Raw genomic sequence first — 26,980 nt, 5'->3', positions numbered from 1 at the left:
CATTCCCAACTGAAGCATTTTATAGCATTTAAGGAGAAACTCTGGAAATGTTTACACACCTAAGGAGGCAGAACACAGATCTGGAGTGAGCTGAAGAGGTTTGAACAACAATTACTCAACTACTGGTGCTAAAGTGGCTCTAGAGGTAAAACCCTACAACACGTACACACACGCACACACATGTGCACACACGCACACACACTTCACTAGTGTCTGTTTACTGTCAGGAGATTCTGGATCTGAACTTCAGTACTATGACTGCTACATGGTGACAGTTGTATAAGACAGGGGTGAGCTGTGAGCTAGGCTTCTCAGAGACACACACACGGAGTGCTGAAGGAACACAGGAGGAATCTCCAACTAAACATGAAGCGTGGACCATATTCACCTGAGCTCCTTAACTCTGGAACAGACCAGAAGCCTCGGCCGAGGTGTTAGGACCCTTAACTCCTACAGGTGGAGATTATTCAACAGAAAAAACTGTTAGATAAGGGTGTATGTGTGTGTGTGTGTGTGAGACTCGTCTTCAGTGACACTTCTTCAATTTCTCCTTACACTCTTTTCAATGTATCACTTTCTCATCAGAGACTAATTAAAACCGTTTCAGATTAATTCCCACAGGAATATCTCAAAGGTCCGTTTTAATTACGCTGCAAGCAAAGCAATGTACTGACGCTTTCCCTGCTGAGGCCTGAGTGTGTGTCCGTGTATGTGTGTGTGTGTGTCTGTTGTTTCTCTAGAATCTTCTCTTCAGTGCATTCAGGTTGCTGACAGATGTAGTCCTGCAGGCTGAGGTGAGTTTAATTACAATATTAAAGGAACGGAGAAAAGAAAGCGTTTTTTTTTTTTCTTTTGCAGAAGTATAGGAAGACGTTCGGCTTCATTTGAAGGTTGAAAAGTGTAACGTGTTGAAAAAGTGCCTTGAACTTGAAAGACACGAGCTAGCTGAAACGAGCTAATTAGGAACGTGGGAAAGAAAGAGCGGCTTGTTGACCTGAGTGTAAAATATTAAAGTAAAACCTGAGTGTTTATGTGTGAAGAATCCAGAAGCTTCCCTGAACTCGAACAGCTTTAATTACTGAAATCTCTGAGTAGTCGTTAAATACGGTCATTATAGATATTCTGTAATGAATCTAAATTCTGACTTTACATCTAAATCGACACCGGTGTGTGTTCACAACAAGTGTGTGTTATGATATTTAACACCTGGTTAGTGGCTTCTCTACATCAGGTCTGTATACCGGAGAGGATTTGGAGCCAAACTGCCAGTGGGGGTGCAAACTTTTGCACTCTAAAGCTATTTTCATTCCAGGTTTCATCGCAGGTGCGGGATAAGGATCTGATCCGTGTGGGAAACGTCTCAGTGAGCTGAACTATCGTACCATCTGGTTAGTGGATCCACACTGTGTTTAGCAAGAAAATGTACAACGTGCGCACACACAGAAGGAACAGAGAGAGAGAGTGAGAGAGAGAGAGAGAGAGAGAGAGAGAGAGAGAAAGAGAGAGAAATGGAGGGAGAGAGATGGATACAGAGAGAAAGAGAGATGGACAGAGAGAGAGAGAAACAGGGAGGGAGAGGGAGAGGGAGAGAGAGAAATGGAGAGAGAGAGAGATGGCCAGAGAGAGAGATGGACAGAGAGATACAGCGAGATAGAGAGGGAGAGAGAGAAAGAGAGAGAAAGATGGACAGAGAGAGATACAGGGAGATAGAGAGGGAGAGAAATAGCAAGAGAGAGAGGGAGAGAGAGAGATAGGCAAAGAGAGAGAGAGAGATGGCCAGAGAGAGAGAGATGGACAGAGAGGTACAGCGGGATAGAGAGAGAGAAAGAGAGAGATACAGGGAGATAGAGAGGGAGAGAGAAATAGAAAGAGAGAGGGACAGAGAGAGATAGGCAGTGAGAGAGAGAGAGAGAGAGAGAGAGAGAGAGAGAGGGGGCAGTGAGAGAGAGAGGCAGAGAGAGGGGGAGGTAAAGAGAGGGGGGGAGAGAGAAAGAGGGGGGGCAGAGAGAGAGAGAGAGAGAGAAAGAGAGGGGGGCAAAGAAAGAGAGAGAGGCAGAGAGAGAGAGAGAGAGAGAAACAGGCAGGCAGGGGGGGAGTTGGGTAGACAGAGAGACAGAGATGTGACTGTAAATCAGCTGTAAAGATGATAATGAGGGAGTTAATGCCTGATTTGCTGAAGCCTCATTAAGCTCCAATAACACCAGCGGAGACAAACAGTTAATGATCTTGTGTAACAGAAGACGAGGAAAACACAAGGGACTGAAAGCAGTACCCTAATAATAATAATAATAATAATAATAATAATAATAATAATAATAATAATAATAATCATTTCAGTTACACAGCATTTCATTTAATATGAAGCTCAATGTGTTAAGTTAAAAACTGAAACAAAGAACCATAAGAAAAGTTCAAAAATAAAAACAAAAAACAATAACAGACAGAAAAATAATAGGAGAAATGGAGTGAAAGAGAGATGGAGAGAGAAAGCAAGGAAGAGAAAGAGACAGAGAGAAAGAATGTACATAAGAACGAAAAACAGAGAGACAAAGAGATGATATATACAGTTCAAGAGAGACAAAACAGAAAGAGAGAAAGTAGAAATACATCGAGAGAGAGAGAAAGAAAGAGAGAGAGAGAGAGAGAGAGAGAGAAAAAGAAAGAAATCAAATAAGAAAAAAGGAAGACAGCAACTAAAGCACTCCAAACGCTTAAATGCTGAAGTGGGAGATATGTTGATTTGTTTGTAATCAGTGGTCGACGAAGCGTGACGAACGTTTCATGCAGAAGATGTTCCAGATCCTTGGGCGTGAAAACAAATGAGGAGCATTCTGCTGAAGTGAAGAAAACATCTCGCAGACGTTTATCACACACTGGTTCTTTCAGCTGTGATAAAGATGCGGTCAACTATCAGCAGTGTTAGTTCAGTCATCAAGCATTTGGTACCAGGAAACAGCTCAGGGAACAGCTGAAGAACAGCTCAGGGAACAGCCGAAGAACAGCTCAGGGAACAGCCGAAGAACAGCTCAGGGAACAGCTGAAGAACAGCTCAGGGAACAGCACAGCAAACAGGCAAACACAAGCACTGAAGCTTATCTGACCCCAGAGCCACGAGCCGCTGTGACACCAGACCATGAAGTCATACAGAAGATAAAGGTCATCTGTAGAACTTCAGAGAGGTTTTATTACACCTACAGCTGACTTCTTTATTAACACACGTCAGTGATGTAGACGCGAGTCTTTTACTCTTTACTCTTCCAAGATCTGATCTGCACTCTCTTCTAATCACAGCGCCGTAGCTTCTGCAGTCAGAACATGTGTCATGCGTTCAGTCTCTGATCTTGTCATGCAAATGGACCAATCAGATCAAGCAACTCAGGTAATTACCAAGAAGCAGGAAGAGCCTGGGACTTCTACCATTTATAAGATCTCATCGTTCGCCAAACCACCCCAGTCGTCAGTCTGGCTCTATGAACACAAAATCCAGCCAATCAAAGATCTGATCTCACTAAACCCAACCAGTGAGGGTGCTGATCTCACTAAAACCTCCCAAATCAGAGGGCTGATCTCACTAAACCCACCCAATTAGACAGCTGATCTCTCTAAATCCACCCAAACACAAGGCTGATATCACTATACCCACCGAATCAGAGAGATGATCTTAATAAACCCAACCAGGCAGAGGGCTGATCTCCCAGTGTGAGGAATAATGGGTTGGGGCAAATTCCATGCGTGCATTTGAGCAGAAATTAAAAGCTCACCCAGCAGTGAGATACTAACCACAGACCTATTTGTTACAATCACGATGGCTGTGTTCTAATAATACTACACTACACTCTGCCCTTTCATTCCATTGTATTATTTTATCTACCGTATTACTAATCTATACCCTACCACTATACTATTTTACTGTACTCTTAACACGATACTAATCTGTTATACTACAAAACTACTCTGCGGTTTTGTTCTATTACTCTGATATACTGCAGTAAACTATTTTATTACAGTACTCTATTTATACTCCACTACTATACACTACTATTTTAGACACTCTATTTATTTATTTATCTCTACTATATTAAACACAGACTTATACGGTGTATTACGGTGATTCTGGATAAGGGCGTTGAACTGAAAGCCTCTCACCTATGATGCAATCGGCGTAAAAAACGCCCTCGCAATTTACCGATTTTATAAACGGCGACAAAAACAATACAATACATAAACAATAGCAATCCAGCGTTCGGTGAATAATTAAATGCGTTGTTAATAATATTCGCACCTGTTAACAGTAAGCTTTGGTTGCTAAGCAACACAGATTAAGGTATTCTGTGGACAGAAGTGTGGCTTAAATGTAAGAGGATTATTGGCTTATAAATCGGTGCGTTAATACAGAATGTAATTATCGTGATGTGTGTGTGTGTGTGTGTGTGTGTGTGTGTGTGTAATGATTACAGATAGATTTTACAGCTTTGAAGAATCAGCCTGATTTTACAACCAAAACTAGAAGTGTTTATACACATTTAGGTCCATGATGAAAAACCCGGTGAAAAATAGTAGCCAAATATTTAACCTGACATTCAGTTGTGTTTTGTCTAAGACTGTAAAGTAATGCGTACAGCAGCGTTACATGTGTTCAACGCTCTGCTTCAGAGCTCTGATGGGCCTCGGGCAAAACGTGTCCAGCCATGCTCACCTACATGCTGCCTTCTCCGTTAAAACACAAACCTAGTCATAAGAACGACATGTTAGCATTAGCATTGCAAATAGCTGAAAGCGTTTAGCATTCTCTTTCTCTCACATTTGGATCAACGCTCAGTGTGTGGCTGCTACACAACACGACTTTGTTTCCCGGAGGTCTTTTCCCTTGAGCTCCTGCCACCACACATTCCTGAAATCAGCATGGCGTGACCTGCTGAACCGCACTGTAGCTGTGCCTCACCGGGACTGCCGTCAACCCAGTTCCCAACTAGACCAGGAGTTAGGCAATAATTTGATGACAATTGTACACAGAGAACAAAAAAAGTGAAATTCTAATAGGGGTGTAACTTATCAACATATCAATACACTGTGTAGGCAATTTGTCATAGAATACAACTTACAATACATTACATGGAGTGAACTCTGTTCTTATGGGGGTCCAAATGTCTGAGAACTCTAGTGAAAATACATCTGTTTAATACAGTAATTTTCATTACAGTTATATACTTTAATGAGTGCGTGCGCTCGAGTTGGCACTCGCTCGGGCTCCACACATTCGTGTAAAACCTGATGATCCCTTTTAAAATCAAATCCGTCTGAGTTTCGTCCATCACATGCTTTGACAGAAGAGATGAGACGGTTTTGTAGGAAAATCGGGGGTTTTGTACAAAGCGGTTCAACCGTCAATTTTGCAAATTTGTATATCGTCGCTGTCGGGCGGAATCCTCGTATCTCCAAAACCGTTATTTTTCAGGAAATTAAAAAAACGCCGTACCTTATCTGCAGTGCACAGGGTTTAGTCCGTGTTGCAGTGGATTGTCTTGCGCTAAATTCCTGTCCTCAGACAAGCACCAGAACTAGCGGGGGTCAAGATTTTTTTTTTTTCTTTTTTTTCTTACCTCAGAAGACGTGTTGATTCGTTGCGACTCTTCTTGAGGAGAAATATGTCGCAAAGCTCTCCCACGGAGTGAGGAAGAGGTGGACAGTTGAAGTGTCCAATGGAGTTAAGAGATTTGCGCTCAAGCTATTTTCAAGACTTTAGATTGGTTAATAACTTGTAAAAATAACAGACCCACGTGGGGACTGACCAATAGCATCGATATGTGAAAAAATATGAAATTGACCAAATTTGGACATACGAGGTTTCCGCCCGACAGCGACGATATGTTTAAAAACAGGGAGCTAAAAATAAATAGTGCAGAATCTCAAATGATGAAATTCAACATACCAAACATTACGTTTAAATATTACAGAAATCTAATTCTGATCTCAGACTTTTGGACCACTTCAATTAAAATGGAAAAACCTTTCGATGTTTTAATGACTCGTTAAATGAATGACTTTCCGTACTTTCTTACTGTTAAGGGTGGAGCGTTTGGAGGGACTGTGATCACTGGGAACGGTTAATTCCAGACGTGAATTAGATGGAATAAGCGTGTTACATCAGCCTGGTACTAAGATCTGAAGGATGGCAGATCTCCAGGAAAAATGCACCACACCTTCTGGATTCGCTCTTCGGTGTAGCGTCACCACATGCCAGTAACAATCTAATCACAGAATCTTCTAGAATAAAACCCCACCCTGTTGTCGTGCATATGTAGTTAATTTATACAGAATTAATTCAAAATTTACTTACTGTAGCTGCTCATCAGGTCATTTGTCATTTTATTATATATTTACAAATTCACCAGCCAGTGAGTGAGTTTATATTATACTTGTTTATATTATACTTTATACCACAGCATGGTTGAATTCTCGATGCTGATTGGTCGGAAGGTGTTGATTAGTTTGTTGCCCTGACAACAATTCCAATAATTCCAATTTAACTGAATGATTATTTTGTCTAATAGATGTTAAAAGGGAGAAATTATGAAAGGCTGGTGAAGGAATAAAATTCCAAAGACTGACGTTAAAGGTATTAAAGTATGAGATGTTTAATGAATAAATTGACAACTTTCTTTGGTATAAGAGGAATAAAACATGCTGTTATTAGACAATAACACAATTGATGATTATCCTACAACAGCACAACCCCACGTGATTGATTCTTTACCATTCCCAGCTAAAGTGCAGCGTTGTTCCTGGCATGTGGCTCCTCCTCCTTCTTCATAGTAGATAGTGACTGATCTACTGGCAGGAAGCTCTGGTCTACATAAGAGGGGACTACAGTCTGATTGAGTTTTCTAATCTACAATCATTTCCACTGTACCTGGCAAGAATCGGATCTGAAAATCGAGATTCTGCAAATCAAAAAAAGAGAAGCGGAAGACAGATAGAGGAGCGTGAAAGAGAAGAGAAAGAGAGAAAAAAAATCATGTCAAGTGGAATCAAAAGTACAAAGTGCTTCTGTGCCGAACAAAACCCAACGACAATAGACAAGAAATAGAGTAGAAAAAAATGAACGAGAAAGAAAGATAGCTGGCAACGGTCTCTGAAATGTCAGCAGTAATTACTGCGGCGAGATAAAGAGCAGATGCGACGTGCTGTGCTGCTCCTGCGTATGCAGCGTGCGCAGCCTCCACAATAATATCTATTTCTGTCATCGGTGTGCGCGATTAATCAAAGGCCATCACAGTGGGCAGCCTGTGGAGTAACAAGTACCATTTACTCCGCACTGCGATTTATTCCCACAAGCTACCGTTTATCTGAGCTGCTTGGTGAAGACCCGGTGGTTTGGGCAGAGTGTTGAACCTGAAGTAGTGCTTTTGTTTTCGTTTTTTTTGGTTCTACCTAACTAAGAAATATGAAGTGAGCACTTTAAGGAGAAGTTACAGAAAGAGGAACATGTTTGTGTTTTAACACAGAGGAAGGAAATGGGTGTCTCAAACCGCATACTGGCCTGATACTAAAACGTGAACAACACTATTATTAAAACAATTTATTATTCATAATAATAATAATAATAATAATAATAATAATAATAGGGTCACGGTGGCTTAGTGGTTAGTACGTTCGCCTCACACCTCCAGGGTTGGGGGTTTGATTTCCGCCTCCACCTTGTGTGTGTGGAGTTTGCATGTTCTCCCCGTGCCTCGGGGGTTTCCTCCGGGTACTCCGGTTTCCTCCCCCGGTCCAAAGACATGCATGGTAGGTTGATTGGCATCTCTGGAAAATTGTCCGTAGTGTGTGAGTGTGTGAGTGAATGAGAGTGTGTGTGTGTGTGCCCTGCGATAGGTTGGCACTCCGTCCAGGGTGTATCCTGCCTTGATGCCCGATGACGCCTGAGATAGGCACAGGCCCCCCATGACCCGAGGTAGTTCGGATAAGCGGTAGAAGATGAGTGAGAGAATAATAATAATAATAACTAGAATGTACATTTCCTGAAGAAAATGTGAATGGTGCTTGCACGTGGCAAGTTCCCCTCATCATGCTGAGTGTTTTGATATATGACATGTCCATGTTGTGCTAACTTTTTGATTTTCGCTTATTTTGAGGGTGGGGCTACACGTGACATCACGTGACGTCATCAAAATACACGTGAGGAAGTTCCCCTCATTGTTCTGAGTGTTTTGATGTGTCACATGTCCATGTTGTAAAAAGTTTTTTGATTTTGCATATTTGGGGGCGGGGCTGCGGCACAACCGAAAGGCCAGTCGGTACACCAGTTTAAAAGTTTGTTCAGAGTATCACCCTAAAGGAGCTGGCCGAGTTTGGTGTAGATAGTTCAAAAACTTGCCGAGTTATAAACCTCCAAATTTTATAATGGGAGTCTATGGGGGAAAAAAGGCAAATTTGAGACCCGGTACAGGAAGTACTGGTACTCAGATCGCTTATAAAAGTCATAGCACACCTCTCCTCAATGAGCCGGTCGATTTGACACGTCATTCATGGGTCTAGGACAAAAGCTGCGCGCCGAAGTTTTGTCCGGCACAATAGTAATAATGTTGCTTTGCAAGCACCATTAACAATAATAATTTCCAATTTCCAAAAAGTTCCGTTCAAAACACATAAATTTAATAAAACAATAATAAACACATGCACAAGCCACATTTATTTTATCTGCTTCAACTACAAACAATATGAATTTGTGCCTTAAAATATTTCAGACGCTTCACTGGAAAACGTTCAAAGCAGAGCTGGAGATTTAGCTCGGTTTGCGATATTTTACACCCAGAGAATTCATTTTAGTTAATATTACCTTATACCTGAATTCATACTACGGTACAGGAACTCGGGCACGGTGTAATCATGGACTAAAATGAATTAGCATAAAAAAAAAAAATATCATACTTTTACTTTATACATCTAATACTGCAGTTTATGATTTACAGTAACTGATATTAATTAATATACAGTATATAAAGTACTTCATAATTTTTTTTAGATGAGAAAAGAAAAGAAATCACTGCTGCATTATTTTAAGAAGCAGACAGAAATGAGTGAATCTGTGACAGATGATTATTACATCATAACATGTAAGAGCCAATCATGTTTTAATGTGCAAAATGCTGTACCACTTGTTTCCACGAAAAAAAAAAGAGGTTGTGGTTCTTTTTTGCTCTAATTCCTGATGTGTAATAACATTTCTTTAATGAAACGACATCAGAGCAGATTTTCCCCCCCTGTAATTAGGTTATTTCTCTTTGAATGTTCAACTGAATATCGGTTGCGGTTTTGAGCTGAAGACAAAAGCAGCAAGACAAAAATAGCTGTATATAATAAACTGGTAGCCTTGTCAGTTCTGTCTTTTTTCTTCTGTAAGCCCCTTTTCCTTTTGGTTTGTGGTGCATGATGGGACAGGACAGCACAATAGAGCCACTTCTTCGCACGTGATTGGCAAATTAAATCTGTCTATTTTCTGTAATGAATTTGTTTACAGTTTCACATATTGGACAGTGAGGTACTCTGTGTAGAAGTATGCGGTTTGAGACACAGATAGGAGTGTGTGTGTGTGTGTGTGTGTGTACAAAACAACAAAGAGTACATATTGTATAAGCTCGTAAATCTCCAAACCTGCTGGTGTGAGTGCCATAACTCTAAATTCTAACAGAGAAGAAGAAAGTGTGTGTGTGTGTGTGTGTGTGTGTGTGTGTGCAGTTATTAAAGCTCCTCCAGGCTGCTTTCCCGACTGAGGAATCACCTTCACATCAGGCATAACACATAGCAAGAGATCTAGTTATGGAAATAACACCATAAAGAGCACAAGAGAGGGAGGAAGATACAAAAAAACTGAGGGTGGTGTAAACATCTAAACATTGTATAAATCATAAAAGATGTTTGGAGAAGGTTTAACCGAAAAGAACGGCTGTTGGGGAAACAACCCACAATGTACACAGAATGCTGCTACATTATTAGATACCTGTATGGCGTAGGTGCCAATACTTTTGTACTTACAGATCTATACACTCGTTTACCTTCGAGTGTGTGTAATGCTAGCCCGAATAAGTGTATCAGGTGAAGTAGCTTTGCAGGGGCTTGGTTAAAGTCTCATGATTCATGTGCGAGTTGTTCGTGAATTCGTTCTTTTTTTAACCGAATCGATTGAATCGAACTGACACTGAATCTGAATTGAAGTTTTATGCCAAGCCTTTATGCTGTTTGTGTGGATATTTTACCTCTATTGTAACTAATTAAGGGGCACAGTGGTTAGCACGTTCGCCTCACACCTCCAGGGTCGGGGTTCGATTCCCGTCTCCTCCTTGTGTGTGTGGAGTTTGCATGTTCTCCCCGTGCCTCGGGGGTTTCCTCCGGGTACTCCGGTTTCCTCCCCCGGTCCAAAGACATGCATGGTAGGTTGATTGGCATCTCTGGAAAATTGTCCGTAGTGTGTGAGTGTGTGAGTGAATGAGAAAGTGTGTGTGTGTGTGTGTGCCCTGTGATGGGTTGGCACTCCGTCCAGGGTGTATCCTGCCTTGATGCCCGATGACGCCTGAGATAGGCACAGGCTCCCCGTGACCCGAGGTAGTTCGGATAAGCGGTAGAAGATGAATGAATGAATGAAATTAATTGATTCATTAAACTGAATCAATCATTCATTTAAAATAGTTTTTATGTTATGTTTAGGTTTCTTTTTTCTTTTTTTTTGTTGGGGGCTGATGGGCTAGAAGGTTAAAAATCACTTAACCAATACCATTTTGATGGGATTACTGGGATTAGTGTTTGAGGGGAAAAAACCCACAGCGAGTCTTAAAGCAGTCTTAACATTTTTCTGCAGATGCACGGATTTAGGGCAAAAGCTCCAGTCCCAGAAGTTTGAGAGCTTAGCCATTGTGTGATGTATGAAATAAAATACGATTAATATCATTATATCATATTTACGTCTTACTATAACAACAGTCACGTATACAGCACCCTTAGTTGTAAGGTTCACCCCCTAACACACACACAGTAGGTGTTAATCCTGAAGTAAAGTCTACCTTCTCTCTGTTTTCTCAAATAATTCCAGCAAGGCTTTTGAGTCTGATCTACTCGCACTAAAATAATACCTGGTCAGCAGTGTTTCTTTAGGTGTACATTGATTTACCTCCTGCAGCAGGTCAGCCTGTTCGATGGCCTTCAGGACGTTCTTCTTGGACGTCTCCTGAGCTTCTCCGCCCAAAAGGAACTCGTCTAGGATGAAGTAGGCTTTCTCGAAGTTAAATATAATGTCCAACTCGCACACCTGCACCAACCAAGAAACACTAGCTTACTTCTTTAGCTAGGTTTCACTTTGCACTCTACACACAAACACACACAGACAGACACAGACACACACACACACAGACACACACACAGACAGACACAGACACACACAGACAGACACAGACACACACACAGACAGACACAGACACAGACAGACACAGACACAAACACACACAAGGACACACACACAGACACACACACATGGATACATATAGACACACACACAGATACACATAGACACACAGATACACACACAGATACACACAGATACACAGAGACACACAGACACACACACAGATACACACACAGATACACATAGACACACACAGACACACAGATACACATAGACACACAGATACACACACACATAGACACACAGATACACATAGACACACACAGATACACACAGATACACACACAGATACACATAGACACACACACAGACACACACACAGATATACACAGAGACACACACACAGACACACACACAGACAGAGACACACACACAGACACACACACAGACACACACACAGACACACACACAGACACACACACACAGACACACACACACAGACACACACACACAGACACACACACACAGACACACACACAGACACACACACAGACACACACACAGACATACAAACATTTCCTAACTATTTTCACAGAGCGTCTAATATAAAGGGCAGTAAAGACACCTACACTGCCGAAGTATTTATCCAGCAGCTCCACGTAACGATGGATGATCTCCAAGGTGATCAGCTCGTTGTCCTGGTCCTCAATAGCACAGCAGAAATACAAACTAGCATATCTGTGACAAGAAAACGCATACAAAAAAACACATTAATGAAATAAACTTGGACAAGCAGGCTCTCAGAATGTCCAAAAGGGTTTTGCTTTTCTTACGGCGCATTAATTTGCCACTGACGAAGATATTTTTACTTCATTCATGACTAACACCGTATTTATTATCCATTTATAGTTGCATTTAACGCTTACGCTAAATTGATGCATCATTCTTGTATGACCGCTAGTTTAGGGCTTACCAACGGATACAGGAAGGTTGTGCAAGATTTTTTTCCCCTCCAAAAGCATTGCAGCATAATCAATTTTACATGCTTCTCAGAGACACTCTTACTCTTCCACATGACCAGTTATTGTTATGGTGTCAGGAAACCAGGCCACATTCTCTGAGTGCTCCATCAAATGGGATGGAAATGTTCGTGCTGGCGCATAGCAACTGCTGCAAATTCTCTGTGTTTTTTGCTGATAAAGAGAAAATGTTCTTTTTTTTTTTTCTCTCTCTCTCACTCAAATTCCTTTGTTCCAGGCAAAGCACACACCCAGATTTGCCTCTTTCTCTTTTTCTCTGATGATATATAGGGCAGGAGAATTGCTGAGCAAGTGTTTGCTCTGCTTGAAATTATTTAACGCTGTGGAAGAGGACGCTGGTGCGGCCGCCTCGTCAGCCTCCCACCCTCTTAACGAGGGACTCGTGCATAATCCCGACGTGGGAACACCGTGCTGCAGTTGGCACTTTTTTCCGTTCTGTTGTTTTACCTGGGTGTGGGGAATGGTGACAGCTGGTGATTAATCGTTTACATGCTGCGGGGCACTAAAGAGTGCGGAAACGATTTCTATGGCAGAGCACTAACCCTGGAGGACCACATCGATGTTTTCCCTGCCACTGCATGCTCGATACAACCTGTTAGTTAAATTATTGAGCACTTCATTAAGCAGTCGTGTAGGAATAGGGGAAAGTCAGAAAATATGTGACAGCATCTTGTTTATATCAATCTACTCCATTAGTCTATATTTGTATTGTTTATGCTTGGATGCTTAAATGTGTTCTGTGGTGTAAATGTGAATGTGGTGCAACATCAACAGTGACATTTGGTGCAACATCAACAGTGACATTTGGTGCAACATCAACAGTCATTTGGTGCAACATCAACAGTGACATTTGGTGCAACATCAACAGTCACTTGGTGCAACATCAACAGTGTCATTTGATGCAACATCAACAGTGTCACTTGGTGCAACATCAACAGTGTCACTTGGTGCAACGGCAACAGTGACATTTGGTGCATCATCACCAGTCACTTGGTGCGACATCGACAGTGTGACTTGGTGCGACATCGACAGTGTGACTTGGTGCGACATCGACAGTGTGACTTGGTGCGACATCGACAGTGTGACTTGGTGCGACATCGACAGTGTGACTTGGTGCGACATCGACAGTGTGACTTGGTGCGACATCGACAGTGTGACTTGGTGCGACATCGACAGTGTGACTTGGTGCAACGGCAACAGTGACATTTGGTGCATCATCAACAGTCACTTGGTGCGACATCGACAGTGTGACTTGGTGCGACATCGACAGTGTGACTTGGTGCGACATCGACAGTGTGACTTGGTGCGACATCAACAGTGTCACTTGGTGCGACATCAACAATGTTATCTAACGAAATATAAGTAATGTCATTTAGTGAAATACTAACACTGTCTCTTAATCCAACATTAAAAGTGTCATTTAGTGTAATGTGAATAATGTAATTTGGGGCAATACTAACAGCGTCACTTGGTGCAACACCACCGATGTTATTTGGTGTAACCCCAACTTGGTGTAACTTGGTGTGGCACCAACAGTGTCATATGGTGAGATATACAGTAAGGTCATTTGGAGAAAAACCAACAGTGTCACTTGGTGCGACATCAACAGTGTCACTTGGTGCGACATCAACAGTGTCACTTGGTGCGACATCAACAGTGTCACTTGGTGCGACATCAACAGTGTCACTTGGTGCGACATCAACAGTGTCACTTGGTGCGACATCAACAGTGTCACTTGGTGCGACATCAACAGTGTCACTTGGTGCGACATCAACAGTGTCATTTGGTGCGACATCAACAATGTTATCTAATGAAATATAAGTAATGTCATTTAGTGAAATACTAACACTGTCTCTTAATCCAACATTAAAAGTGTCATTTAGTGTAATGTGAATAATGTAATTTGGGGCAATACTAACAGCGTCACTTGGTGCAACACCACCGATGTTATTTGGTGTAACCCCAACTTGGTGTAACTTGGTGTGGCACCAACAGTGTCATATGGTGAGATATACAGTAAGGTCATTTGGAGAAAAACCAACAGTGTCACTTGGTGCGACATCAACAGTGTCACTTGGTGCGACATCAAAAGTGTCACTTGGTGCGATATCAACAGTGTCATTTGGTGCGACATCAACAGTGTCACTTGGTGCGACATCAACAGTGTCACTTGGTGCGACATCAACAGTGTCACTTGGTGCGACATCAACAGTGTGACTTGGTGCGACATCAACAGTGTCATTTGGTGCGACATCAACAATGTTATCTAATGAAATATAAGTAATGTCATTTAGTGAAATACTAACACTGTCTCTTAATCCAACATTAAAAGTGTCATTTAGTGTAATGTGAATAATGTAATTTGGGGCAATACTAACAGCGTCACTTGGTGCAACACCACCGATGTTATTTGGTGTAACCCCAACTTGGTGTAACTTGGTGTGGCACCAACAGTGTCATATGGTGAGATATACAGTAAGGTCATTTGGAGAAAAACCAACAGTGTCACTTGGTGCGACATCAACAGTGTCACTTGGTGCGACATCAACAGTGTCACTTGGTGCGACATCAACAGTGTCACTTGGTGCGACATCAACAGTGTCACTTGGTGCGACATCAACAGTGTCACTTGGTGCGACATCAACAGTGTCATTTGGTGCGACATCAACAATGTTATCTAATGAAATATAAGTAATGTCATTTAGTGAAATACTAACACTGTCTCTTAATCCAACATTAAAAGTGTCATTTAGTGTAATGTGAATAATGTAATTTGGGGCAATACTAACAGCGTCACTTGGTGCAACACCACCGATGTTATTTGGTGTAACCCCAACTTGGTGTAACTTGGTGTGGCACCAACAGTGTCATATGGTGAGATATACAGTAAGGTCATTTGGAGAAAAACCAACAGTGTCATTCAGTGCAACACCAACAGTGGCCTTTGCTGCAATGCCAACAGTGTCATTAGGTGCAATACAAAATGTGTCATTTGGTATAATCTCACACTTTTACACCATTCTAGTCAGTTTTTCAGTGTGAACACTAACCGACTTCCCTACACGTTTCCCTCTTGTAGCTTTTACAAGAGTTGTGCAGGTGAGTATATGAACAATGGCAAGCTTTAAAGTCAATTTAGGGTCATTAAATAAAACACTAAACAAATATGAGACATTATCATACTCTGTCCCTGTAGGAAGTGTAAAACAACTTGTATTGTATCTGGCTAGTTTCCAAACGCTTCCTATAAATATTTACCCAAGCTTAATTAGCTCTGGGAAGCCGTTGCCCTCTGAGAACGGCTTCTTCCTCGCGGATCCTGTCCCTGGTTGTTACTAAATAATCCAGGTATGAAACCGTGTTTAACTTCAGGCGTCGATGACTCGAGCGGGTACGTACAGTATACCTTCAGTCTCAGATTGGGACTGAGAGTCGATATCAGAATAAATGAGTTCCAAACGCAAGGTTTGTCTTTAACGAAGCCCAGAACGTGTCGGAGTGCATTAATCGATTATTTTAATGCAGTAAAAAGAGTGAGAGCTGTGTGAGAGGAGAGAGAAAGACACAGAGAAAGACCCACACACAGACACACACACAGACACACACACACAGACACACACACACACAGACACAGACACACACACACAGACACACACACACAGACACACACACACAGACACACACACAGACACACACACAGACACACACACAGACACACACACACAGACACACACACACAGACACACACACACAGACACACACACAGACACACACTCTGAATGGTACTGCAGGTGGTCTTGGTCTCGAGAGACAAATCAATCAATTCGGCAAAGCTTGGAGACAAACCTACTGATCTCCAAAAATACATAAACTAATAAATAAATTTTTTTTAATACATTTAGAACAAAGATGAACTTGTCGTATGGTTATTACCGTGCAGTTTTCTACTTAATAACACAATCTATATCGAGCATTTACAGCATTTAGCAGACATTTACATGTACAGCATTTAGCAGACACTCTTATCCAGAGTGACTTGCATTTTTCTTATTTCAGTTTATACACCTAAGCAATTGAGGGTTAAGGGCCTTGCTCAGGGGCCCTGCAGTGACAACTTGGTGGACCTGGGATTCGAACCAATGACCTTCCGATCAGTAGTCGAACCACCATAACCACTGCGCTACCACATCCCTGCATGCAGATAACACGCACTACCTCAGCCGTGAAGTTTACCTATTACCTAGCTGCGTTGTACGTCATATTAGAAAAGAAAAACAAAGAAAGACGGCTGTCTAGAGCTGCTCCAGCACGAATATAACATGCCGTGTAACAGTGTAGTGTGGGAAAATAAGTCATTGTTTTATTTCCTTTTAGTTCTAGCATATTTTGTGGATCATGTAGAAGCCAAATCAAGTTACAATGCTAGTTAAATTCAAACTTTACATTAGACTTGTGGTTCCTGTATCTCATTAATATGACAGGAAAGGGGCAAGTTAACTCAGGATATCATCTGTCTCTTTGTGCCATTTGTCCCATTGTTTAAGGTGGCCATTTGATTCAAGGTCTGAGAAAGACTGTTATGTTAATGGGATTAAGGGTGAAATTCCAGGATCTGGTGTGGGGGCTGTTACATCCTTTCATGCTTTGATTGTCACCTGAGTGTTTTGTCTCTATCTGATGGGACGGCCCCTAAAATGTGTATATTTACAATGTATTACAACATTAAGTCAGACTTGATGACTGCAGCGCCCGTGCCAGTACGCTCTGACTTGCAGACTCGTTTCATCGTGTATCTACAATAAAGACTACTGCACAAGGATTTCCAAGTCTCCTGGTCTTCTCTGGAAAAAAGTTTACAACAGTAGCTATAAATGGATAAAATATACAAGAGGTTGTTTGTTCATTACTAAAAACAACCGAGCAAGTGTAAACAAACTGCTGCGGTATAAGATAAATAAAACGTTTTGCGACGTGCTATTAGAAGAAAAACGATTCATTTCATGGTAGTAAAAATGGATTACCTATAACAGCTCATTCCCGAGTGTTTTATTTACTTAATTTGCTTAAAAGTGAGTAGCTTAAGTGAGTAGCTGCTTCAACTACAGTACATGTCCCCGCTGCGTTCTACAATCTACAACAAGCGCATGAACGATTTTAGGTCTTCACGCTCTTTCTATAATGGGTTTCTAAAGGAAACCAATACGACAGCATCTCACGAAGACGGAGTAAGAGTGCTTTTACCCTCCACAACAACCCCTGATTGAACCTGCTCTAGATGGTGAGGTGTGAGAAGCTGAGATAATGTCAAGCTTTGAAGGTACGGAATCTTAAGAAGGGAGCGGTCTGATAGTGCTGATAGTGAGATTTCTTTTTATTATTTATTTTCTGCAAGACTACAAAAATACACTTTAGTCCTCTGTTGCTCAGAGTGATTCTTTGGCATCGATTCTCTTCATTTCCATGGAGAGAAATGGAAAGGTGGCACAGCAGAGCGTCATACAGACAGACGGTGAAGCAGCAGCTCTGTGAACATCTGCTGGGCATTGATTGCGATGCCGACCTTGTCATTTGTTAATCAAATGCAGAATAAAACAGAATTGCCTCTGGGAAGGATACAGCATGCGAGGCGATGCATCCAAACCTCTGTCTGTCGTTTTCAATTACCTCGCACAGTTCTACCAAGCTGACTGAATCGCCGTGACGGAACTGGACCGGAACCGCACAGCTTCACCACTTTCTACGTTTCTGACAGCAGTACAGCATCCTATCTGTGTCTCATACTTGTTTTGCACCACACCTACATCGTGTAACGATATGATTAACAGAAGTAAACACCGTGTCATCAAACCCTTCTGGATTTATCCTACATTGTGATAGGGGTATTTGTCGTTTTTTATTAAAACCAAGGAAGGGTGGCTGAGGGTTTAAAATCTTTGAGTGATGCCAAACTTGAAAACTTTAGACATATTTAGACTTCTAATGAGAAAGCCGGAAGCAACAGTGGCAAGGAAAAACCTATGATGAAGAAACCTTGAGAGGATCCAGGCTCAAAAAGGACTTTACCAAGGTTACCTTTATAAAGATTAAGACATCCTTTATTCATTTCCATCCATAATCTCCTTGGAATAGACTGCCATCCTGTCCAGGGATTTAACCTGCCTGTTGCCCCAAGTCTTCTGGGATAGGCTCCAGGTTCTCCTTCAACCATTAGGATAAGCGGTGTAGAGGATGGATGGATGAATGAATGAATGAATAAACTGTTTACGTTCACGGAGACTTACGTTCATGATGTCCATCAATCATTCAGATATTGTACAAAGAAAAGCAATACTTTCAGACAATACTCTGATCTGCAGGGGGTCTCGGATCAAGGCCTCAACCGTGGCAGTTCTGAGACTCCTAATCCTCCGGGCAGTCTCTGGGCAGAACAATAACTCCTCAGCTAACTCAGACAGAGCTTAACAATCAGCTCAATGGAGGACGGAGTCAGAGCGGGTCAGAGATCATGTGATCAGCAGAGCCTAATCATGAGGCAAGGGATGAGCAGTTCTGACAAGTACAGAACACAGGAAATCTCTTTCAGCAAAAGAACAATGACGAGCAGGCAGTCTCTGAGGACTCGGCTTGATCTTAAGGGGATTCTCTGTTTTTTTTTCTTTCCAACAGGATGTACTGTATATTCTCTCTCTCTTACTCACTCTTACTCTCTCTCTCTCTCCTTTATCTTGACAGTCTTCTTTTCTATTTTAGTCTCATGGCATTTTTTACACTCTCTTCTTCGCTCTTCTCACAATTCCTACTCAAACCTTTTCTTTTTGTTACCTTTTTGCAACCGTGAAGATATTTTCTGTGTACCACACACACACACACACACACAAACACACACACACTCACACACACACACACACACACACACACACACACACACACACACACACACACACACACACACACACAGCTCTCTCCAAAGGCAGAGTTACATCTCCCTTTCTTTCCCTGGGTACATCTCGTGCTCCGAGTCCCTGAATGCGGTGAATAAATCTGAAAACTCTTCAGTCTTCAGCTTGACGGTTTTGCTCTAATCATCTGTCAGAAATAAACATTATATGGAATCCAATACCAAGAATCAAGTTAAATCACGTTAGGAAGAACCTCAAAAATAAACCAATATATATCAGAAAAATATCAGAATCTTCACCTTTTTTTTCTATTTCAATTACTAGTCCCTAAAATCTTACATTTGGGTTGTAAGCGAAAGTTCTTGGACCAAATCCTGTTGCCTTTTGGTTTGTTGAATTCTGCACAGTACAAAAAACCAAACAGGAAACAAGCCTAAAGCATCGATTTAGCTCTGATTCCGTTGCTACAAATGGACTAATAGGTGTGAAAGAACCGTTAGATAACATGCCACGCAATTCCATATTTAAAGCACCTTAATCGTTTCCAACATACTTGATGTTCTGTGGAAGTGGATTGACACCATGGAGTGGTGGAGTGACACCAAACTGTGCCCTGAGGAAGACAGTTATTTGGCTCATGTGGATGGTTTAAGCACCGTATCGTCCTTTTAATACTGGATCAACACTTTACTACATAGCAGAAAAACAGATCCCACACAAGCGAGTCTGTTTGGACCAGTGAACACCTTGAAACAGCTGGAGGAGAAGATGTGAATGATGATTTATACAAACTGTTTGCACAAAGCTAATCTGGGGGCTTTATGCTTCCCTCCAAGGCAAAAGTATTAGACTTTGTCCACCAAAACATCCGAGCTGATTGATTACCTCCGAAATAAAGAGAGAAATTGTGCGCTGTTGTCCAAACTGTCACTTTAGGGGTATTGTTTAGGGGCATTTGTATATGTCGGACTAGAGAGAGAGGGAAAGAGAGAGAGAGAGAGAGAGAGAGAGAGAGAGAGAGACTCTGTTTTACTCTCATTTTTAAGGTGACCTTCAAAAAGATTAGGTTTCTGATGCTTATAGTCCTGATTAAATCCCTCACATGGAAAAAAAAATCCTTGAAATATTTATCTGATCTTCTCGTCGCAGATAAGCATATCGGCGCAGGAGAGAACAAAAGAGTGAATCAAAACCTGATGCAGAATAGATTAATCCACAGAGCGTCCTTGCATACTAACTATACCATCGGGAGTCAACGAATTTAAATGCGCATCCTGAACGGCCTTCATCTTCAGGAGACCTCGGGGCCTGGATACACCGAGGAGGCGTTAATCAAACCTCTGACGTGAAACTAATAATGATGTATTTACAGAAACACAAAACAAATTCAATGCTCGACGGTACGAGCGATTCTACGGTAAATTGCATTCTCGTGCACTAGCACAGTTAATCAGTGACGATTGCAAATACTCTGTCACAAAGTGGGTTACTCTGTGAACCAATAAACGTGTATTTTATCTCTTGCCCCTTTTCCACCGAGGCAGTTTGAGTGCTGGTTCAGAGCCTAATTTAGAACCAGTTCTTTCTGTTTCGACACCCAAAGCACCGGCTCTGAACCAGGAAAAGTGGTTCTTTAGTAGCACCAAAACGTTGCTGGTCTAGACTTAAGAACCGCTTGTGTCCGGGGCTGTGGGCGGGGCTGTGGGCGGGGCTACTGTTAGCGCATTTGATAATGTACCTTAAGTATACTAATGTTTAATACACTTTTACTTTACTGCAATATGATACATTATCAGCACACATGATAGTAGGTAGCTACATGCTAAGGCTAACTTTTTTCTGTGTTAATGATAAAATAACGTTATGTAATTTATCGATAACAACCTCCGTTTATACAGATTACATGGAGCTGCACGTACACGTTGGATTCGCCGCGTTTGGATGCCAATGTAGGTTCACAAACCCATGAGCATTAACATTAACGCAACATCCGCCATTGTTGTGTTTGTGTTTGTGTTTGTCGCTGCTGCGCTAAAGTTGCTGAGACACGTGAGACGTATACAGTGACGTCAGACTCGGCGCTGTGACGGCTCTCTAGCCGGTGGAAAGGCAAACCGGTTCTTAGAAGGTTCGCCAGTGGAACCTACTTTGAACCAGCACCAGCGCTAGCTCTGAACCAACACCCGCTTCTTTCAGGTGGAAAAGAGGCATGTGTGGATCAGCCTAAGAACCTTCTTCACCACAGTAAAACATGGTGGCGGTAACATCACTGATTCCCACACTTCACATAACCTGGTTCAGACCAATAGAGGGTTGAGACTAAAGTAGAGATTTTAAGCAGACCCTAGGCATACGACCAAAACAGCAATGTTTCAAAACCAAGAACCTGAATGTATTTCAATAGCCAAGATGTTTGAGCTGTTTGAGCATCTGTGAGAAATGTTTAGCAGGAAGAATGTGCAGAAATATCAGGTTTTAAGTGATTCCACCAAGTACTGACCCGGTACATGAATATGTCTGTTTTTCGTTTGATTAACCTTATAACTGTACATAAAATAAAAAATAATCCCAATTAAATTCATTTTAATTCTCACATCTTTACTCACGTGACGTTTGCTAGCTTGCGATGGCGTCCACAGCGTAGTGTGTTACTGTTTGGCAGAGTAGCTTTCGCGCATTTAGTAGTTTGTGTGTTCTTCTGTCATTCTCTTGTTAGTCTTTTCTGTCTGTCTGTCTGCTCTAAGGTCATTGTGGTTCATCGCTCAACCAACCCCATCAGCTACCATGGCAACCGGGCTACATTAAATATTCTAATTTGTTCTCCGGACACAACGCGATCAGACGAATGACTCGTTTCGTCCTTCTCTTAACCTGGGATTCCTATCTGCGTGTTAACGAGGCAGATGAAAGGGAGGCAGATTAGGAATTCCCAGGTTACAGGGAGCGGTGCGGTGCGATGTGATGTGATGATGCAGTGTGCATGTGTTTAATGAGATTAAACAGCTGGGAAAACTCATAAAGTCATCTTTCCCACCGCACAACATGAACCCAAGAGCTGGATCAGAAGAGCACAATAAGTAACTCATTGGTTAAATTAGTGACTCCCTGAGCAGCAGATAAGGTCGTATGTAGTCAGAGATGCACCTGAAGTCTTTTCCAGGTACGAACTCCAGGCACGGCTCAACGTCGTCCGAGGACCGACGGCGTGTTTGCCTGAAACTTGCTCAGATGCAGATTTCAAAACCAACCATTCAGAGCAAATGCAAAACGGATACAGTAGTGAAGAGACGTACAGCTGTGTACAAAAATGATGCAAAGTCTATCTAATCTAATCTAATTTGGTGCCTGTTACAAATGTTTGCATTTCTGCCGGCGTGCTTTAGTTCATTTATCTGAATGTGCCTCATTACGGTGTCTAATGACTTAAAACAGTCAACAGATATGTAAGTCTTATTTAAAGCATGAAAAAGCTTGAAGAGGCTCAAAATGAATAATTGAGGGGAAGTAAAAATAAATAAATAAATAAAAAAGGCCTAAGACAAAATTATTGACTTTTCTAGAAAAGAGTAAAAAAAAGATATGAAAGAGAATATGATATATTTTCAGAGATTCAAAGCGAGGGTGTGTAAACTTTTAGTCGGTTTGACAGCTCCAGTGAGGTGAGTGGGAGGAGTCATGTGGGCAGTTCAAGAACTCTGAAAGGGGTGTGGTCAGTTTGACAGAATCAGAGGGGTGAGTGGGAGGAGTCATGTGGGCAGTTCAAGAATGCTGAAAGGGGTGTGGTCAGTTTGACAGAATCAGAGGGGTGAGTGGGAGGAGTCAGGTGGACAGTTCAAGAACGCTGAAAGGGGTGTGGTCAGTTTGACAGAATCAGAGGGGTGAGTGGGAGGAGTCAGGTGGACAGTTCAAGAACTCTGAAAGGGGTGTGGTCAGTTTGACAGAATCAGAGGGGTGAGTGGGAGGAGTCAGGTGGACAGTTCAAGAACGCTGAAAGGGGTGTGGTCAGTTTGACAGAATCAGAGGGGTGAGTGGGAGGAGTCAGGTGGACAGTTCAAGAACGCTGAAAGGGGTGTGGTCAGTTTGACAGAATCAGAGGGGTGAGTGGGAGGAGTCAGGTGGACAGTTCAAGAACGCTGAAAGGGGTGTGGTCAGTTTGACAGAATCAGAGGGGTGAGTGGGAGGAGTCAGGTGGACAGTTCCATACAGTTGAGCGGTTCCAAAAAAACAATGGGTGGAGTGAGTTGAGAAGGTTCCAGAGACAGCTTCAGAGAGATGAGTGGGTGGAGTCAGTCAGATGAACCATTCTAGAGGACTGACAGAATGGAGTCGGAACAAAACTCTCTCCATTGCATTCATAAACGACTGACAGGACGCTGACTCCACACTGTATCATTGCCTGTTTTGTTTCTACCACCCCTGAGTACTAGAATGCTAAACCACAACAGTACCAGCACGAGTTCTAGATATCCTGGACAGATCACTGACCTTTTGTAAACAATCTTGAGGTCTCTCCACTCCAGAAAGCTACACATCTTGGGCTTTCGTGCCAGGACGGTCTGTACCAGCTCACGTGTGATCTTCTTCTTCTCCTTGTCCGACAGTGGAATGTACCATTTCTGCAGGCGAAGCTTACCTTGCCTGCTGAAAAGCAGCATGAACTGCATCTGAGCGGAAAGATTACACAGAAATGTGAGCGAAGGAAACATGGCTAAAGTGAAACCTACTTAAGCTCCACTTAATAGGTCTGAATTTTATTATAGATTTGTTTAAATTCAGTCCAAGAAATTCACGATACTTATGAAGCAGTTTTTGTTCCTTCTTTCAGCATCACTAATCTGAAAATTGACTTCTTAAGATGACTAGGTTCATTCAAAAACACACATCTATAGGTATGCAACCATGTAAGAACCGGAGACTGGGGTAGTGGTGTGCTATTTAAGAAGGGTGCTTGGACCCCACTGCTCGCTTCTATGTTCCAGACTCAACAGGTTGCTCTTCTCCTGACCAGCCTTATGTTTTGGCTCATATTGCAAAAGCAGTTAATCATAAACACAAATTTATTCTCTTGGCTATAAAGAAGCAGATCTGCCATTTTGTTTCCTCGGACACTTCGTTCACTTGTAGTTTCAACACTCAAACTTTCTTCAGCTTTTCCTGGAGCCAGTTTAAAAAAAAAAACCACACACCTTATAAATAACAAACCAAAATCGGACAGGTAATCAACTATGTACAGTAAATATTGATATAACCAACAAGTCAAACTGCCTGGCACTTACTATACAGTACAAGCCAAAGCAAACACTTGTCACTGAAAGGTTAGGACTCTTGACTTTCCTATCTTTAATATTCAATCATACATAATGTGTTAGATTATGGATTACACTGTACTGTCTTTTACCATATATACTTTACCCAATCAAATGCTTTCCTCCAGTCAGTTTCATGTCTTTTGTGTCTATTTTATAGACCTTAACTAAATCATATTACAGCAGCCACAGTTTCTCTCCACAGGAGATGATGCACTGAAAACCCGTTGGCTGTGTAATCACCTCTTGCTGTAAACATGTCACATCTCTGCCTCTCTTGTCACTCTAAACACGTTTCGTAACTTTCATACACGACCACTATATTTTTAGCTAAGCTGCTCTACATGCCGATACACTAATTACAGTTTTTATTTGTTTTGGTTGTTTTACTGCACTGTTTTTCCTCGCTTTCATCTTATAATGACTGATAGTGTAAGTGATCTTAATGAAAATAGAACAGAATTTGATCAGTGATTTGTTTTTTTCCTTCTTCTGCTTTCACAAGGATTGTGCAACTAATTTGTGTTAATGTTTCCTTTCAGTTCCACAACCACGTGTGGTGCTTTTTTGTTTAAACGTTAAACCGTTGACATTAAATCTGTGAAATTCTGATTAAAAGCCGGGCTGTGTAATATGACTCGAATATGAAATGTTATAACATTAATATACGATATACACTTTCCTGAATATCGTGTGTATTTTCACATGATAATTCTTTTGTTATTTGATTTTGTTTATACTCTAGTTTTTCATTCTGTTCCGATATAAACATCATTAAATGTTGCTTTAATAACTACTGTACATTTTTGTGACACGTGCCTGATTTCATAAACAGCTACAGTTATCATTTATATTCATACACATACAGAGCATTAAGGCAGTGGGTGGGAATAGATATATATATATATATATATACACACACACACACACACACACACACACACACACACACATATGAACCCATGTTGGGGGATTAAACCCAAAGGTCCTGGATTATCTGAGAAGTAAAAACAAATAAGAATAATAATAATAATAATAATAATAATAATAATAATAATAATAATAATTAAGGCAATTCACACTGCATTGAATATCCGTGTATGGTGTTAATGGAACATTTAGCTTTTTATTATTATTATTATTATTACTATTATTATTATTATTATTATTATTATTATTACTGTTATTCTTGTTATTATTATTATTATCCATCCATATTATTATTATTGTTATTCTTGTTATTATTATTATTATTATTATTATTATTATCCATCCATATTATTATTCTTGTTATTATTATTATTATCCATCCATATTATTATTATTGTTATTCTTGTTATTATTATTATTATTATTATTATTATTATCCATCCATATTATTATTGTTGTTATTATTATTGTTATTATTATTATTATTCTTTCAGTAAATAGTGAAATAAACCAGACATATCAGGAGAGAAGTATTTTTTCCTCTGCTTTCTCAGTTACTTTTGACAAGCGACACTCTATCAGTTTGTAAACACTCTCACACCTTCAGCTTGTTTTATAAAGCGAATATACAACGAGACACGACTTACCTTTTATCTTATGTGGAGAAAAGCCCTGGTTCGGAGGCAGAGTTTAGTTTATCAGTCCTCTGTGCGTGTAAACGTGTGTGTGAGTGTGTGTAAGTGTGTGTGAGTGTGTGTAAGTGTGTGTGAGTGTGTGTAAGTGTTCGCCTTCTCTTCGGTTCTCTTCTCAGTTTTCTCTCTGACAGATACACAAAACTGTCAGGTGACCTCTTATTTCTCATTGGTTTCAGGATTCTTTAGAAGGAACGCCATTCGTTAGGATAAATCCGTTATCCCCGCCCACCCTTAAGGCTCTAACATCCGATTGGTTGTCCTGTGTGTCGCTTATAATCCTGTGTCTCCGCCCCCTTTTCCTGTTAACGCTTCTTGAAGGATAATTGTTTAGATATTGTGTCCAGGGCTGTGTTACAGGGCTGAGCCTGGAGAAATCAATTATGGATAAAGAAATTAGAAATTACTTTTCATATAAAGGTCACTGAAAGGATTGAGATATCCGCCAGGGGCATTCGTGTTTCCTGTAAACACAGAGAGAGAGAGAGAGAGAGAGAGAGAGAGAGAGAGAGAGAGAGAGAGGAGAGAGAGAGAGAGATGGGGGGACAGAGGGAAAGATAGAAAGAGGAGAGAGAGAGAGGAGAGACAGAGGGAAAGATAGAAAGAGGAGAGAGAGAGAGAGAGAGATGGGGGAGAGGAGAGAGAGGGAAAGATAGAAAGGAGAGAGAGAGAGATGGGGAGAGGAGAGACAGAGGGAAAGATAGAAAGGAGATAGAGA

General features: G+C 41.3%; 1 protein-coding gene across 5 annotated transcripts in view; it reads right to left on the bottom strand.

Moving 5' to 3' along the window:
• The window catches only part of LOC132861932 (AP-1 complex subunit sigma-2), a 35,655-nt gene extending 9,260 nt beyond the window's left edge, over nt 1-26,395 (bottom strand). For 2 of the 5 annotated variants that reach the window (XM_060893637.1, XM_060893638.1), the window contains exons 1-4: nt 26,218-26,393; nt 23,820-23,998; nt 12,025-12,133; nt 11,165-11,302 (exon numbers count right to left, since the gene is read on the bottom strand). In XM_060893637.1, the coding sequence (XP_060749620.1) occupies nt 11,165-11,302; nt 12,025-12,133; nt 23,820-23,998 (426 nt within the window). In that variant the 5' untranslated portion in view covers nt 26,218-26,393. Of the gene's footprint in view, nt 1-388; nt 451-3,387; nt 3,469-11,164; nt 11,303-12,024; nt 12,134-23,819; nt 23,999-26,217 lie in introns of all 5 variants that reach the window. The other 3 variants (XM_060893635.1, XM_060893636.1, XM_060893639.1) reach the window with 3 other exon arrangements.
• Between the last annotated feature and the right edge of the window lie 585 nt (nt 26,396-26,980).

Source organism: Tachysurus vachellii, chromosome 19, assembly GCF_030014155.1.
Source record: "Tachysurus vachellii isolate PV-2020 chromosome 19, HZAU_Pvac_v1, whole genome shotgun sequence".
NCBI lineage: Eukaryota > Metazoa > Chordata > Actinopteri > Siluriformes > Bagridae > Tachysurus > Tachysurus vachellii.
This window is presented reverse-complemented; position numbering and strand designations above follow the sequence as displayed.